Source organism: Neovison vison, chromosome 6 (assembly GCF_020171115.1).
Source record: "Neovison vison isolate M4711 chromosome 6, ASM_NN_V1, whole genome shotgun sequence".
Lineage (NCBI taxonomy): Eukaryota > Metazoa > Chordata > Mammalia > Carnivora > Mustelidae > Neogale > Neogale vison.
The window spans coordinates 115,419,879-115,437,018 of NC_058096.1; the positions used below are offsets into that span (position 1 = coordinate 115,419,879).

Sequence of the window (17,140 nt, forward strand, 5' to 3'; positions counted from 1 at the left end):
GATTTAAGGGGGCTACTGATGTGTTCACACTAACCGGCCATTGCTGCCAGGATCATGTCACCTTAATCCGTTTGTGGACTCCAGTGATGGGAAATTATTTTTAACAAAGTAAAAATATAAAAGACACCTAATACAAATTTGTAACTTTCCTGGAGTGGATTAATAAACCCAAAATATTAAACATGGGAATTTGCTTTCTGAAACTGAGATTCTCTGTGAGGGTCCATGGATTTGTATTTAGAGAAGAATTATGAATTGTAGTTCACTTGGTCCAGTTACTGTATGGAGGCACCCCAGTTTGTAGCCAGCTTGTTGTGGTTCACCCAAGTTTTCATTACTAAAATGTAAAGGATTACTGTGGATGGCCACTTTTTAAATTATCTAAAGAATGAAATTTACTTGTTTTAGTAAAATGGGTTAGCAGAAAACATGGCTACTTCTTGTAGAAGAAAATATTCTGGTTTATATAAATTTTGGGCAAAATTATTCAAATACACCCTGATAAACTCATTGATTATTTCCACAATCATCAGTGAAGTTAGCACAAATAAATTTTCACCTTGGACTACTGAAGGATTGAACATTGGAAATTTGATATGATTCAGGTCCTAAAGAAGAGATTCTAATAAAAGTTGGCATAAATCTTTACAAATGTTTGGTTATAGGTGTAATTAAGAAGTCCTTTAAAAAATGCTTTTGGCTGTTAAATGATCCCGTGGTGTAGATCCCAAGGTTAATGTTCTGAAAAGACTTGAGCCAAAATGAAAGGAATGTAATGACTTCAGAGTTACTTCTGAGATCTTGACATCAGCTTAATTAGGTTACATTTATTAGTTCAGGAAAGTTTTAAAAGTGGTATGTAAGTTTTACTCAGGAAAAGAGATTCAGCCATTTAATTAGCTTCCTATAGGTTCTGGTTTGAAGTCAACCAATATTGTAATGATTTAATGAAGTTTTGCTTACTAACCTTATTACCTCATTTGGTGATGGGTAATACTTGAGAGTACTCCTCACAGTTTCATTTATCTTTTCAGTGTCATTTCCTGACTTTTCTCAATTCCATGGCTGTGGAATCAACTCCTGTATATTTAACTTTCAGTGAATGAACAACATAGGTAGAAATTGAGAATAAGTTATTTTCCTATTTGATTAAGTTAAAATAGATGCCTTAAAGCAAAAAGGACTTATGTTAAGTGGTGCTTTAGCATTCTCTGCTCTGTATGTCTTTGAAGTGCCGTAAATAGTCTCACAAATTGGATGCTTAAGCCGAGCCATCTGTTCTTGGGTTTGTTACACAAAGAAGGAAAGGAGTTACTATGTTCTGGTATGTTAGAAATATGAAGAGCTCTACTTATAATTTCTTGTTTTCTCATAATGGTAAAATAATTTGAAATGAACCCCACAGATCTGCCATCCTAAGATTCTAAGATATGGCTTAAGATTATCGATACACTTTTGAATCAGATGATTAAAGGGATCTTAGTAGTGAATAATGTTAATTTTCTACATTTCTCAAGGCTAGTGTTCATTTGAGGCCTACTTTACTACGCTGCTTTCAGGTTTAGAAATCTCATTTCTATTTTAGATGTCATCAGATTGTCCATTTAACCCTTTATTTTGCATTTTCCCCATTTGTAAAACAGTAGCTGACAGGATTGCACCTCCGTGTGTGTGGCTTATTGAGGCATACTCAGTAGAGTACCAGACAGTCTGGCCCACTCCGGAGTTAAACCGTGCAAAAGGAAATGGAACTTCAAGAACAATTCACGCTCTTCTGTAATGACATCATTCCCTATCTGTCCTGAAAGATCATTTCCTTACTTCACCTTCCCCTGTTTCTCCCTATGGTGGGACACAGGTGACGTTTCAGCCCTTCACTGTCCTCATGATCTGAACCCCAGTTCATGAGATTTGTGTCATTCCTCTAAACATTTGAGGTTTTCTTGAGGTGCAAAACCACAGCTTTTTGTTGCATTTTAATCATTCTTCCTCCCTTATCTTGAAAATGTAGGTAGGCCTTAACTTCTTTATATCTTATTAGTAGCAGCTAATAAACTGTCTCTATAGCTCATGCAGAGACAGTAGATTCAAACTGCCTTTGGTAGTTCTGCCTCCTATGAATACGTAACATATGTGGAAATGTTTACGAGTCCTTTACCTATGTATTTTGGTATTTCAGAATGGCCACAATGGCTTAGTAGGAAGAAACACTTAAAATATGAAACTCAGGCTTGGTTTTGTGAGGAGCTAGTAAAGGTTTTTCTTTTTCAGCTTTAGCTTGTTTCTGCGGAGGCTTCCGCTCTTTCTCCATCAGTTTCACAGCCCTGGAATTGTAGAAAAGCTCTGGTTTCAAGACCATTGATACCCATTTCTGTCAGGGTGAGTTTTAAATTAATTTCATAATGCAAACTGAATATATTGAGCAACAGGACAAGAACTTAACTCTTGTCATAAGTGGCAGAACTGTACCAGCGGAGTGCGTCAACATTAAATATACCCAGATTGCTAGTTAAGATACTGAATAGGTGACATGTGAAAAGTCAGATGTGCTGTTCCCTTAAGAAAATATGGAAAAGTATCTTCTCATTTCTTTAATATTTACTTCAGAAACCTAAATGTTTTCCTCTTATTTGCCAGAAAATATTAGGTCTTACTCTTGACTTCCACCATAACACCTGTCTTAATATAATGTTAATTTTGATATTCCATTAAACTGAGCAGATAGGAAGCATAGTGATAAGTCTGTGCATGAGTTATGCCTAACACTTGTGCCAAAAAGGCAAATGATAAACCTAAAGATTCCTAAAAATACAAATTTATAAAAATCTTAAGTCACTGCTACTAAATACTAATGTTAGCATAAAGATTGTAATTAATGGTCTAATAACCTTGTATCATTTTAACTTACCCTTTTTATGTTATCAAATTACCAAGTTAACCTTCTGTAGACCTTGGTTTACAGTAAGCATTTGAACTGTTTTGGTGTAATTATATTAGTTACTTAATTATTGTCCCAGATGTAGAGTACTAGTGGATTTTTCTGTTATAATTTAGGGTATATATTGCATGAAGCCATTAATACTCACATTCAAAACTAAAACAGTTTATACTAACACTGCTTATATATTTCATACTAATTAGCTGCAGTCAGATGAGTTTTTAATGGAACAGTTACCTTTTAAAATGAATTGGGAATTTAATCGACCTAGCACAGTTTTTAAGAGTGCATTATTATAGTATGATGGCATGCCATATGAAAACAATATGAAATTATTTATTTCTCCATCGGTCTTCAAGATTTTGTTCTTCTGGTTGTTGGTGCCTTCCCAAATTGCTTGTTTCCTCACATTTTAGGAGACTATTAATAATTCTTGTCCATTTTACACAAACACAGTCAAATGAAAAAGCTTTTCTCCATAAGTCTGCTTGCTATACAAGAATGAGAAAACAGTAATACAGAGTTTGTTTTATATTATCTTTTCTTCTAATTACTGAATCATATTTGCAGAGCTTTTTAGGCATAGGCTTTTAAGGAAAAAACAGTATGTTCGTAGCAAGCGTTGCCATTTTTATTTAAAAAGTTTGTTTATTTAAAAGTTTAGGGAATGTTTTGAGAAACTATTTGGAAAGAGGAATTAAAACCTCAAAATACATTTTTATTGTGTGGATAAGAGTTATTAATATCTATCTCAATAAGTAAATCACTTAAAATTTTCTCATATGTAGTTGCCACCATAACGCCTTGATTGCTTAAGTAACTATTGAATGACAGTGAACAAGGACTTACATGAATTTCACCTTGAGTTTTGTGTCCTATGAAATAAAGTCATGTTTATGAATTTTGATTATCAGAAATTAGATAATTATTTTGAAAGACTGAGTATGACAACTTCTGCACCTCACCAAGGAGTCAAAGAGCAGTTATATGGATTTGTCATAAATGACATCATTTTAATAAAATTGATCAGTTGTTTTATATTTTGAATTATACTGTGACTAGAGCCTGTTAATGCAATAAAGTTCTTTGTTGTTTTGGATATTTTATCTTAGAACTGTTAGCATTAGTAACTATTGGAAGTAGTTTCCACAATAGCGATAGATTTTATCCTACTTTTGTTTATGTTTAAATCAATTTTAGTTGCCTTACTCAATTTTATTGCTACTGATGCATTCACTCTGTTGTGGGTTAGCAGAGCTTGCACTGGAATTGAATTTAAAAACAAGCATCTGGCTCTACTTAAAGCTCTGAAAATACAAGTTGTTCTTTGATTTATTAAATACTTCTCTACTTACAGAACAGAAATGGGTAATAGATGCTTAACCTATACACTGTGACTAGTGAATTTTTTCAGTAACTATAAATGATAACATGCATCTAAGTTCCCAAAACACATTTCTGGAGGTGTCAGTGCTCTTTTTCTCCAAGCATCCAAATGCCTGGGGCAGAATATAAAACAACCTATGAAAACTGTAGTAACTGTATATGCTGATCTCTTATTTTTTTAACAAGCCCTTCATCAGAAATGACTAGAATAGTGTCTGGAATAGGATTGCTTTTTAAGGCTATTAATATAGTTAAAAATTTTTGATAAGCAATTTTAGTGTTGAATACAGATTTTTTTACTTTATTAAATCATGTAACTTAAAATGTGCTTTGATTAAATATGCATATAAAGTCAATAATTTTTAAAAATACTTTTCAAAAAATTTAACTTACTGTACATTTTATGTAAATCTATTTCTACTGAAATAAAGTTAATTTATTTTAAATATCTAGGTGACAGACAAAGAGAAAATTGACCAGCTTCAAGAAGAACTTCTGCATACTCAGGTAATTCTGATGAATAGAAAGAACCAGGGACTTGAGGGGCACCTGGGTGTCTCAGTGGTTAAGCATCTGCCTTCATCTCAGGACCCTGGGATCAAGCCCCACAGCAGGCTGCCTGCTTCTTCCTCTGCCTGCCATTCTGCTTGGCTCTCTCTCTTTCTCTCTCTCTATCAAATAAATAAAATCTTAAAAAAAGAAAAAAGAACAAGGGACTTTATCTTATACTTAAGTTTGATAATGGAATTTTTTTTTAAATTTTTTTGAGAGAGCAAAATTTGGAGTGGTTTGATGGTTTGATGATACAATCTTATTATAAATAGATGTAAAAAAATGCAAAAGTAAGTTAAGAAATAAAGAATAAAAAAGAAACTTGGTAAGTGTGCTTTACTCATTTATGTGTAAAAACATATCTGAGTGAACCTTGTACTTCTAATTTTAATGAAAAACTGCTGTGGAAAAAAAAGTGGAGGAAAGTGACTTGTTCTTACATAGACCTATGCTTGCATTTTTACGTAGATAGACTAATAATTCAAGTCATTTAGTAGGTTGATTTAAGTCTACCATAGTTCTAATCATCCCTCAGTATCTTTTTCCTTTATTTCTCTAACCCCCAAATGAATCAGATAATGGCTTTTCTAAATGTATTTCTGGCACTGATTTGAAAAGCTCTTCTCCTATACTTGGTTATAAAACCTTGATTATTTTAAAGACATGTTCTGTGCAATCTGATGAGTAGGTAAATTCTAGTGCAGAATTGCCATATCACCCACTCCATCATTAATTAATATGTTTTTATGATTATTATATGATATAAATACAATTGAAATCTATAATCAAGTTATGTTAATTTACATGGATAACAACAATGTGCAATAATAATTAAGTTTTTGTCTTTTAAATTAACACTTTTTTTAAGGAGAGTCTCTTTTTTAGGGAAGAAATACAAGGGACAACCTAGATGAAATTAAACAGTATATTTTTTCACAGGTTCTCTTAATATTCTTGATTTCATTGATATCTATGCATTGATCCTCATGCCTGACTATACCATAGAATCACTTGTGCTCTGGCCGTCTCCATGTATATTTTTAAAGGCTTTTCAGCCAAGCAATTCCAATCTTCACTTCAGCCAGAGGTTAGGAATCATTGGTCTCAAAGTGTGGTCTCTCCAGCAGTTGCATCAGTATCCTTTCAGGATCTTGTTAGAAATGCAAATTATTGACCCCTTCCTAAACCTCCTGAATCAGAAACTCTAGAAGTAAAACCCAGCAATCTTTCTTTTTAAAAGCCCTCAAATAATTCTGATGCATCCTTAAGTTAGAGCACTGTTGGTCTTGATCTTTGGAGGTCAGCTCACTAACACATCTCTGCAGAATGGCTGAAGATTGGCACCTGTACCAAAGAATTATTCCATCCCCAGAAAATGTAGATCTGCATAATTGATTCCATATTTACAAAGAAATGAGCCAGTGTAAATCCTACCACCCTTGTGTATCTGTTTGATATCAACTCTTTGACTTGTGTAATTTGTAGTGTCAGCCATGGGCATTGACACAAACACTATGAAAAATTCTTGACATGATAAACCCTAGGGTTAGCTCTCTATACCAGTGATGTGCAGTAGAAATACAATGCAAGCCACATGTGTGATTTAAAGTTTTTGCATTCCAAAAAGGTAAAAAGGAATAGGTAGGACTGAATTTAATAATACATTTTATTTAACACAGTGAATTCCAAATTAGGATCATTTAACATGTAATGAGTAGAAACATAGTAATGAGGTATTTTATTTATTCATTTATTTACTGAATTGTAAAAGTCTGGTGTGTATTTTACATTTAACAGTGCATCTCATTTCCGACTGAACTACATTTCAGAGTGCTCAACAGTTCCAGTGGCTAGTGGCTACCATATTACACAGCAGAGATCTATTTATGTCAGAGTTTTGTTGTATATTTTATATATACAACATATAAATGAGCAGGTGTTACTTAAAAATGTTTATAGTAGAATCTAGCTTCTTGTTCTACCTGTCTCATATTACTGAGTTCTACTGCAGAATATGCTTTTTTAAATTTGACTATAGTTGGACATTGTCTGAGGATAGACCCCTGATTGCCTGTTACTTTATTCTTGAAAGATTACAACAACCTAAAAATTTTCCAGAGGATGATTTTTCCATTTTGAAAGGCATGATAAAAGTTGGACATAAACATTCTGCTGGTTTTAGGAAGAAGTAATTCTTAATAATGTCTGAACATTGCTCATGTTTAGAGAAGAGATGATAGTATACAAACTAAGAAGATCAAGTAGAAAAGGATTGCATTTATTTGAGAAGAGAAGTGTGTAGCTAAGCATCTGCTTTGACAAAGCAAGCTGTATACATGTATCAGTCTTTTTTAAAAATCTCTTTTTGTATCAGTATTTTAAGAATTAATGTGAAATCTCTGGCCTTGGAAATGTAACCAAAATTTGGAGAGTTTGAGTTCTTGACTCTGACCTATAATCAAAACCCTGTGATAAGCTACCAAGGGTCCCTAACCTCAGATCCCTAATCTAGGGAACCTTTGCCTCCTGTAAAGACTTTAGGAAGCTAATGCTAATAAAACATTCAGTATTGGGCCTGTCACATAATACATGCTCAGGTACTATTAGCTGTTGTTATTTCATTTTAATATACAACATAAAATAATGTGGGGAATGGGAAGAATTTGAATTTTTGTCAAATGTCCCTATGGTAAAGACTTAAATTTTTGATGTAATAGGAAATACTGTTTCAGTAGAGTATACTTAAGAACTTGCTTCTTTAAATTCTTACATATTACTATTTTTAAATAATTCAGTTTCTTCAATGTAAATAGCAAAGAATTTTCCAAAGAAAATGCCAAATTATAATAGAAAAACGAATTCCATTGTTTGTATGAGAATTTTCATAATTTATTTTATCCTCAGCATTTTCAAAGAAGCTTCTTAAATGAAATAATTCATTTTAAATATTCAGAAGATACGACTTCAGGATTTTGGAAGATTTTAATTTAGACTAATTAAATTGTTAACTCATCTTTTTCTTACGTAATTATGGTGTTATTTTGTTACAGTTAAAGTACCAGAGGATCTTGGAACGGTTAGAAAAAGAGAACAAAGAATTAAGAAAATTAGTATTGCAGAAGGATGACAAAGGCATCCATCACAGAAAACTTAAGGTATTTTCAGTATACCTTAATTTTGCTAATTCCAGAACTTCGCATTTCACATTGTACATTCATCAATACCAGTTTTTAAAGCCATAATGTGTTCTCTCCTTTTCTTTCTAACCTGATACCTTTTGGAGATAGGGAAGTCTTTTCCTATATTAAGACACTTCATAAATTATAGTCTACAGATATTTGTTTCATATAGGCCCATAAAATCTTCATCCTTTTAACAGTCATTTCTTGTGAATCAATTTATTTTTCAGAAATACCCCATTTGTCTTTAGGCTGATTTAAGTTCTACAGTTATAAAATAAGAATTTTGAGTTGAGGGACATTTAGATATGACTTGGCATCATATCTTAAATTTCCAGTGAATGATTAGTCCATTTTCTTCAGTTTTATGAGAATTACTGTTTTCTTCTGGAAGTTTTCGTAGGCATTTTACAGCATTTTTGTAAAAAGTGTTTGCTGGTATTTTTATCATCAGCACATTGGTAATTACCATTATCAGTAAGTTAAATCTCATTATTGCCCACTAAACCAAGCTGTATGTGCTGAATTAGTTGAATTAGTAACATTTTTAATGTATATCTTATATAAGTAAACAGAATTTGTATATAGCAAACCTACAATAAGTCATGGCACATGTATTCTGAAGCCAGGGTCCAAAGATAAGTAGTTCCTCTTTAACCAACATGGGTCCAAAGATAAGTAGTTCCTTGTTAACCTACATGTATTAGTAGTTCTAACTGTAAATCATGACTTCATAAAACATAAATAGCATGGCTTTATTCATAATTTACATGTGGCCATTGAGTAAAGTCATATCCAAATGTAATATATTTTGAGAGTTCACCTCAGAAATGGTATTTTTTCTCATAAAATGAAATGGTAGTTAAAATTTCAAGAATTTTTTGTTTATTTTTTGGTGGAAGGGATAGCAGTTGCTTTCCATTTAATTACTTCGAGGTGTTAAGAGCTGAAAGGAAATGTTGGCCCTCATTTTGTTCCTACCTTGCATTGAAACTTGTCTTTAATTATTAAATGCTTGGCATGGTAGTCCTTTTTCTCCTCACTTGTTTATTTGTTCATTAGTTGTTCAAATACTTTATTGAAGTATTTGCCAGGTACCATGTTCTGTCCTGGTTCTTGAGAGAGAAACAATGCAGGATGTCTGCCCTTGATGCTCTCACACTTGAGTCTGTACAACTGTCACAGTACACTTACTCATTCTTACTGATTTAATAGTCTTCTTAGTGATTTCTTCTCTACTTTTATCCTTTCTTCAGTTTCTCTCCCCCCACCACCATACACATACCAAACTTGATAGGGTATGATTTCCTTGTAGTTGGTCACCTGACTCCTTTTTTGGCCTTTGTGGTGTTAATGATCTTCCTTTGTTGGGCATTTAATATTTGTTCTTCAATATTAAACAGTAACTTCCCTCTTTTAACATTTAATTGGAAGGTTAGGAAATCCTCAGTTAATGTACTATATTAAATCAGCATATCTCTAAATTGAGTAAGAGAAAATGGAATTTTATTATATACTGTTTTACTATGAAAGTATATTATGTAATTAGAAAAAAATATCATTATAGAAAAACATTTTGGATTTATCAACTTTTTTTCTCTTGACACATCTGATTTTCTTTAATTTGTTCATATTAATTTTTGAAATTTTCTAGAAATCTTTGATTGACATGTATTCTGAAGTTCTTGATGTTCTATCTGATTATGATGCCAGTTACAATACACAAGATCATCTGCCAAGGGTAAGTGAAAAATTTATACATAGTGAGCTTCTCTTCAGCAAAAGAACACTTCAGATTTTAAAAAAGTTATGTGTGTGTATGTGTATGTATATACTCAGACACACAGTCTAGCCATATACATAGGGACATACAACAGAGATCTAAACATATATATATTTTTTACCTCTATATTATTATTTATGTGCTTTAGGTGATGTCTTAAGCACTGACTGTTGTTTGACTCTTGGTCCACTGATTTAGTTATATTTATATGTAATGAAGTAAGGTTATTAGGTACTTGGCATTATGTATTTGTAACATCCACGAAACTAAAATATTGGAACAGTGGATTAAATTAGTCATGAGGGAAATTTAACATCATAGAATTGAAAATGCCTTTAAAATGAATAAGCTAGCTACAGAAAAGATTTATAGAACATGAGTGATCTGGTTTTAGAAGTAGTTTAATTTAGCACAACTTTTTGTTAAATATTTGGATATAAATACTGGATCCAATTAATATTTTACTGTTTATATTTTTGGTATGCATAGAGGTAATGACCATCTTTGTTTTTATGGATGGGATTTTTTAAATCATTTAACTGTAGTATTTTAAAAGACTGAAAAAATCTCAGTGATATTTCAAATCTATTTAAGTAAAAGTGTGTATTTAAAAAATCTGAACTGATGTTATTTGTTCTATGGTAAGGTTGTTGTGGTTGGAGACCAGAGCGCTGGAAAAACCAGTGTGTTGGAAATGATTGCTCAAGCACGTATATTCCCTCGAGGATCTGGGGAGATGATGACACGCTCTCCGGTTAAGGTAGGACAGTAGGCCATCTGGATGAAACTCCTCGGGAATGAGGCTGCTGCAGTGAAGTTTGTTATGTTGAAATGAAGAATTATAATGAAAAAGAATGGATACATAGCCCTGGGAATTAGTCCTATTGTGGAAATCGGTGCAGGCACAGCCTGGAGACCAGTGTGACAGGAGTGGAGCGGGTGATAGATGAGAGATGGAAGAGGAGGGTAGAGGTGTGGTGGGACCAAGCTGCACTAAGCCGTTGTTAGGACTCTGGATTTTATTCAGAGTGAGGTCAGTGAGAGGTTGAGTCAGAAAATGAGAATATTGGAAGTGGAGTCTGTAAATCTAGGTAATTTTCCAGTTTTACTCTAAGAAGAGTGGAGCAATGGGGCAGTAGTAGTTGAAATATGTTGGGTCAAGGGAAAGATATTTACAAACTGATTGTAATGATATAGTTTGAGAGGTAAAAATGATGATGTAAGGGACAGGGAACAATTGCTCATAGTAGCAGAGTCTTGAGGACAAAGGCTGGGACTCAGCATGCAATATATAGAAGTTCTCACAGTTCATCCATTGCCGCAGGAAAAAAGTCTATGGCTACAGTCTTTTCATTCAGCAAATATTTATTGAATGCCTAATATGCTTGGCACTTTTCTAGGCAGTGTGTTAGTTAAATAAAACAAAGATCCTTTCCATAATGGAGGATGAGCTCCATTAGAAGAAGCAGGCAGTAAGTAAGAAGCAAAATAAATGACTGAATTACATAGTATGTTAGAAGGTGGTAATTGTTGTGCCACAAAAAGAAGAAGGTGAAGCCAGGTAAGGGTAGGGTGCCAGGTAGACTGCATTGAGACGGTGACATTTGAACCAAGACTTGCACAAAGTGAGGGGAAGAAGTCATGTGGATATCTAGTTCAAGAGTGTTCCATGCAGAGAAAAAGTTAATGCAAAGCCCTTGAGGTAGTTAGGTGGCTGTTGTGTTCAAGGCCAGTGTGGCTAGAGCAGAGTGAAGAGTAGTAGATGGATGATGAGATCAGAGGACTAATGGGAGGCAGGAGGAAACAGATCATTAGGGCTTTGTTGGTCACTGCACAGACTTGGATTTTTATTTTGAATAAAATAGGGAGCTAGTGCAGGGTTTTGAACAGAGTAATACTACATTTTTTTTTTAATAGAGAGTTCTCCTGTGCATACAAGCAGAGAGGGGTGCAGAGGGAGAGGGAGACTATCCCAAGCAGACTCTGTGCTGAGTGCAGAGCCCAACACAGGGCTCGATCCCAGGACCCCAAGATGACAACCTGAGCCAAAATCAGAAGCTGAATGCTCAATCGACTGAGCTACCCAGGCACCCTATAATACTACTTTTTAAAAAGTCTCAACTGTAGCTGCTGTGCTGAAAATAGACGTAAGTAAGATGGGTAGATCGAGGGAGACCAAATGGGAAGCTATTGGAATGTTCAGGTGATTCTTTCACCAGGGAACTAGCCACAAAGATGATAAGAGATGTTGGATTATGGATCGATTCTTAAAGCAAAATCAGTAGGATTTCTTAGCATACTTGATATGAAGAAGTGTAAGACCATGCCAGTGCTTTTTGGCCTGAATAAATTAGAACATGTAATTGATATGGGGGAGTCTAGAGTAGTGGGAGTTAGCTCTGGAGAGAAGACTGGGAGTTTTGGACTTGCAAGGGATATTAGCAAATAAGTAGCAGTTGGAGACCTGGGATAGAGACATAAATTTAGACGTCATAATCAAATATCTAAAGGTGGTATGTAAAGCCATAGTCTTACTAGGTAAGTTCACTGAGGGAGTGAGGAAAGAGAAGACATAGGACGAAGGATTGTGTCCTGGGCATACCCAAGAATAAGAGGTTGAGGGTGGAGCAGACAACAAAGGAGCTTCTCAAGGAGCCAGCAGTGTAATAGGGGGAACCCAAGCAGCGCAGTGTACTGGAAGCCAGGTCAAGAAAATAACTAGGAGGAGGCGGTGATCAGTGAGGTCAAACACTGCTGACAGATCAGGAAAGATGAAGACTAATAATTGGCCATTTTACCAGTGAAGGCAATTAAGTAGAATATGTGCAAGTATCCTTCTGCTTGCTTCCACTTGCTCAGTGAAATGAGAGGCTAGATTATCAGCTATGAAGTAATGAGAGGGGAGAAGGTATTAAAGATCTAGTGAACAAGTCTTTCTAGGCAAGAGGTGACTCCAGAAGTGAGTTGATGGAGATAAGGCAAGATATAAAAGGATTTCTGAGCCATACTAAGGTCTCCATTAAGATCTGTGGAGATAGGGGCGCCTGGGTGGCTCAGTCGGTTGAATGTCCAGCTCTTCAGTTTTGGCTCAGGTCATAATCTCAAGGTCATGAGATGGAGCCCCCACGTTGGGCTCTATTGCTGGGTTGGGGTCTACTTAAGATTCTCTTTCTCCCTCTGCCTCTCTTTCCACCCCTCCACTTGCACATCTGCTCTTTCTCTCAAAAAAGATCTGTGGACATAAATTTGGGGGGAAAGCTGTCTTTAAGGTGTTTTTTGTTTGTTTGTTTGTTTTTTTCTTTTACTTTAGCTGGTGGATGTAGAGTAATGGCAGAATTAGAAAATTGACATCACCAAGAACAAAGGCCAGAATAGATAATAGTGCTAAAATCTTCCAGAAATGAAGTCTGTTCATAACTGCAACAAGCAGTCTAGTGTGATTTATAACGGAGTGCACTGTTTTGGATCTGGGCATGAATTCAACTATGTTGTGTAAAACCAGTTTCTTTTCCATTGCTCATGGTTTTGTGTGAACACACCAAACTTTATAGATCCATCTTACTATTGATAGGCACTTGGGATATTTCTGGTGGGGGGGAAAGTCTGACTGTACCTCATAGCTTATTCTATAATCATCTCTAAAAAAGTTGTAAATCTACCTTCTACATTGCTACCAGCACTCTAATTATAGTGGCTGTTATATGAATAGCATTATGAATGATGTTATATTTTAGGAAGGAATTCATTTTCTTCTGGCAGGTGAATAAATCATGAACAGATTTCCTTGAAACAGACAAGGCTGGTTTCTTTCCAGTTCACCATTACTTCTTTAGAATTTACCAGGACTTCTCCTCTTTTATAGACTCTGAACTCCGTGTGTTTGTCTCCCCTAGACAGATTGCCAGAATCTTGATTTAGCCTCTTTAGCAGATTCTTTCTGTTTTGCTAACTCATGTGCAAACATGTTACGGGGAAATTGTGGACAAAAGGTAGGGCTTGGTTTTTGGAGATTGATTTCTGCTGTCAGTTTTTTTCTGGAGCTTTAGCACCTTAAGCCAGGGCTGCTTGATACCCCTCTGATCTCTGATCTTGTCTCCTCAACCCAGTAAGACTGCTTCAAGTTTTAACCTTTTCTCTTACGTTACCCTGTGCCACAAATCTATAAGCACCCCAAAGGAAAACAGCCATAGGAGTATGCCCCTAAAATCCCCTGGGGTCTTGGGCCCAGTCCAGGATGCCATGGCTGCTCTCTGATGCTTTCAAACAGCTAAGTTTTGTTGGTTTTCTTAGCAAGTCTCAGTAGAAGGAATTGTATTTTAAAAGTAAAATTGGATCATTATAAAGAAGCCTGAAAAGCTGCAGTTGAAAAGCAAAGGAATGTGAACTTTAGAAGTCCTCATGAAAGCCCTGTTGATATATAAGCTGTTAGGAAATTCTTTATGCAGATGTCTCTCATTCCTTGGGTAGAAGCTACATTAGCTCCCCTGTGGTCAGTCTTAGGTGCGCCTAGGTTTTGCCGCACTGTCCATTTAGTTCTGTGTATTATTTCCCCCAGGAGGTAGTGAGCTCTAAACCAGGGACAGTAGATTCCTTGTTTACCCTCCGGCAACACTTGACACAGTTAGTCCTCAATAGATAGAAGTTGAATGAATGAGTTGTCCTTTACCTAAGTTAACCTTTGAAGTTAAATCCAAGAATTCTTTTTGTTTTTCAAGTTGTAGTTTGATGGTTCTGTTCTTAGTAGTCTTATAGCATTGACTGGAAAAGGATAGGGGCAGCAGCATTTTGTTTTAGGTCATGAAAGATCAAGAGTAGCCAGCAGTCTTGTTGGGAAATTACAGCACATGCAACAGATATATGGACAATACAGATAAAAAATTCTGTACTCTCTGCACTGCCATGTTGACAGCCCCCAGGGATGTTCCTTTATGTGTACTGTGAGGGGATGCCTGGATTTATGCAGTGCGGTGGGCTGCTCTAGACCCTGTAAGTCCTATGGGATCAATATGAATTGTAAATGTATTACTACATCTTGATTTTCCATTAATTTCAGGTTACTCTGAGTGAAGGTCCTCACCATGTGGCCTTGTTTAAAGATAGTTCTCGGGAGTTCGATCTTACCAAAGAGGAGGATGTAAGTAGCATTTATATGAGGTTCATGGTAGCTTCTAACTCCTATAAGCTTATGAAAGACAACTAAACTGGAATATTTGTTAGTTGAAGATTTTCATAGGAGTTTGTTGTTTTCTATTAATAGCTCGCAGCATTAAGACACGAAATAGAACTCCGAATGAGGAAAAATGTGAAAGAAGGCTGTACTGTTAGTCCTGAGGTAAGTGTTGTAATTCATTTTAACAATGTTCTGTGGAAATTCAGAGTTTATAATTTGAGATAAATCATGATTGGCATTCATGTTTAGATTGCAGCTATTCTAAAACACACAGATTTTTAAAAAATATTCCAAATAATGTATCATTTTGTGAGTAATTTTCTAGAATAATTAAATAAGAGGATCAGGAAAAGAATAACTTCTTTCTGAATGGATGAGGTACAGAATTTTCAGAACATATATATCATGAATATATTCCTAACAGATCTCCGCCCATGGTGAGTTTTGTTTTGTTTTGTTTTGTTTTGTTTTCCCTGAGTAGACCATATCTTTAAATGTAAAAGGCCCGGGATTGCAGAGGATGGTGCTTGTTGACTTACCAGGTGTGATCAATGTAAGTATATATAGAACATGTATTTTTGTCTTGTTCCTATTGTGGAAAATATGTGTAACGATATTTAAAACCTTTTTCTTCAAGACTGTGACATCAGGCATGGCTCCTGACACAAAGGAAACTATTTTCAGTATCAGCAAAGCTTATATGCAGAATCCTAATGCCATCATACTGTGTATTCAAGGTAAATCTTATCAAAAGGTTTTAATTGCACTGATATGCTTCCGTCTTTAGCAGGCTAAGCTTTGCTCTAAATATGCACATTACATAAACATACAAGATAAATGTCTTGTCCTCCCTAAATCATTTATTTATTAGTAAATAGGATTGATATTGGCACTATTTTGATAAATTTCATTGTAGGCATCGCAGATTTTTATTAGCTAGAAGTTCTTTTCATAACTAAAATAAATGTATTAAGTTTTCATACTGTAATGTAGATACAAGGGTGTAGCATATAGAAATTTTAAAGTCTACTTTGCAGTTGTTACTAGTGTCTTTTTTCAAATTTTTTTCAGATGGATCTGTGGATGCTGAACGCAGCATTGTTACAGACCTGGTCAGTCAAATGGATCCCCATGGAAGGAGGACGATATTTGTTTTGACCAAAGTAGACCTGGCAGAAAAAAACGTGGCTAGTCCAAGCAGGGTGAGGGCAAAGTTCTTTGTATAAGCTTCAGCTATGATAGGGACTGGTGATAAAAATAAAAACATACAGCAAACAAAAACTTGTGGAATACTTTAGTGGGATTTTTTTCCTCATTAAAAACAAAGTATTAGAAAGTTAAAGTAAATGACTTAAGTGCAATTTTGAGGTTTAAGTAAAATTCCATAATTTCAGTTTGTTTGCTTCAGAAATTCTTAGAAAACTATTAATGCTGCTTACTCTAATTTAAATAATCTTATATGCCAACGATCATTAACCACTTATTAATTAACCACAAATTAATAATGATTGTGGTGTTTCTTTTCTAAAACCATTTTTTTTAAGGTAATGTTTATAAATTAGTGTAGGCCTAGTGACACTATAGATTCCTTCTGGACATTATGTATACATTTTTTGTTGGGTTTTTTTTTTTTTGCAAACAAACATTACCTTTCCTAACTGATTAAAGACTATGAAGCAGATTTTTATAATACGGAAGGCAATGGGTTGGTCTCAGGCCTCACAGTTGTTATCCATGCTCCACCACCAAGCTGTGTTGTCCTTGGGCAAATCTTTTTACTTCTCTGCATCTAGTTAGTGCATAATCCATCCTATTAGTCTAGCTGATCTCTAGGGTCATTTTCATTTCTAAAATTCTGCAGCTTTATACATCTTTATACATGGGGTTCAGTGTCCCTCTTTCTCCTCTAACAACGAGAAAGTTTTATTTCAACATGACATTGTAACTCTTATTAGGGAGCAAGTCATGACTTAGAGCGAGTTCTTTGCTTAGTTCTAAAAGCGGAAGGCAGTGATTGAAAATAAAGGGTCTGTAGCCAGATTGCTTGGTTTCAAATGCTGGCTCTACTCTTTGCTAGCTGTATAATGTTGGGTAAATTTTTAAACTTTTTTTAGTGCTTTTGGCTTCCTCAT

General features: G+C 34.9%; 1 protein-coding gene across 4 annotated transcripts in view; it reads left to right on the forward strand.

The window, feature by feature from the left end:
• Window positions 1-17,140, forward strand: part of OPA1 (OPA1 mitochondrial dynamin like GTPase) — a 91,328-nt gene that overhangs the window by 19,413 nt on the left and 54,775 nt on the right. For all 4 annotated transcript variants that reach the window (XM_044252018.1, XM_044252020.1, XM_044252019.1 and 1 more), the window contains 9 exons: window positions 4,778-4,831; window positions 7,927-8,031; window positions 9,710-9,796; window positions 10,485-10,598; window positions 14,892-14,972; window positions 15,096-15,170; window positions 15,490-15,561; window positions 15,646-15,745; window positions 16,080-16,210. In XM_044252018.1, the coding sequence (XP_044107953.1) occupies window positions 4,778-4,831; window positions 7,927-8,031; window positions 9,710-9,796; window positions 10,485-10,598; window positions 14,892-14,972; window positions 15,096-15,170; window positions 15,490-15,561; window positions 15,646-15,745; window positions 16,080-16,210 (819 nt within the window). The remainder of the gene's footprint in view (window positions 1-4,777; window positions 4,832-7,926; window positions 8,032-9,709; window positions 9,797-10,484; window positions 10,599-14,891; window positions 14,973-15,095; window positions 15,171-15,489; window positions 15,562-15,645; window positions 15,746-16,079; window positions 16,211-17,140) is intronic.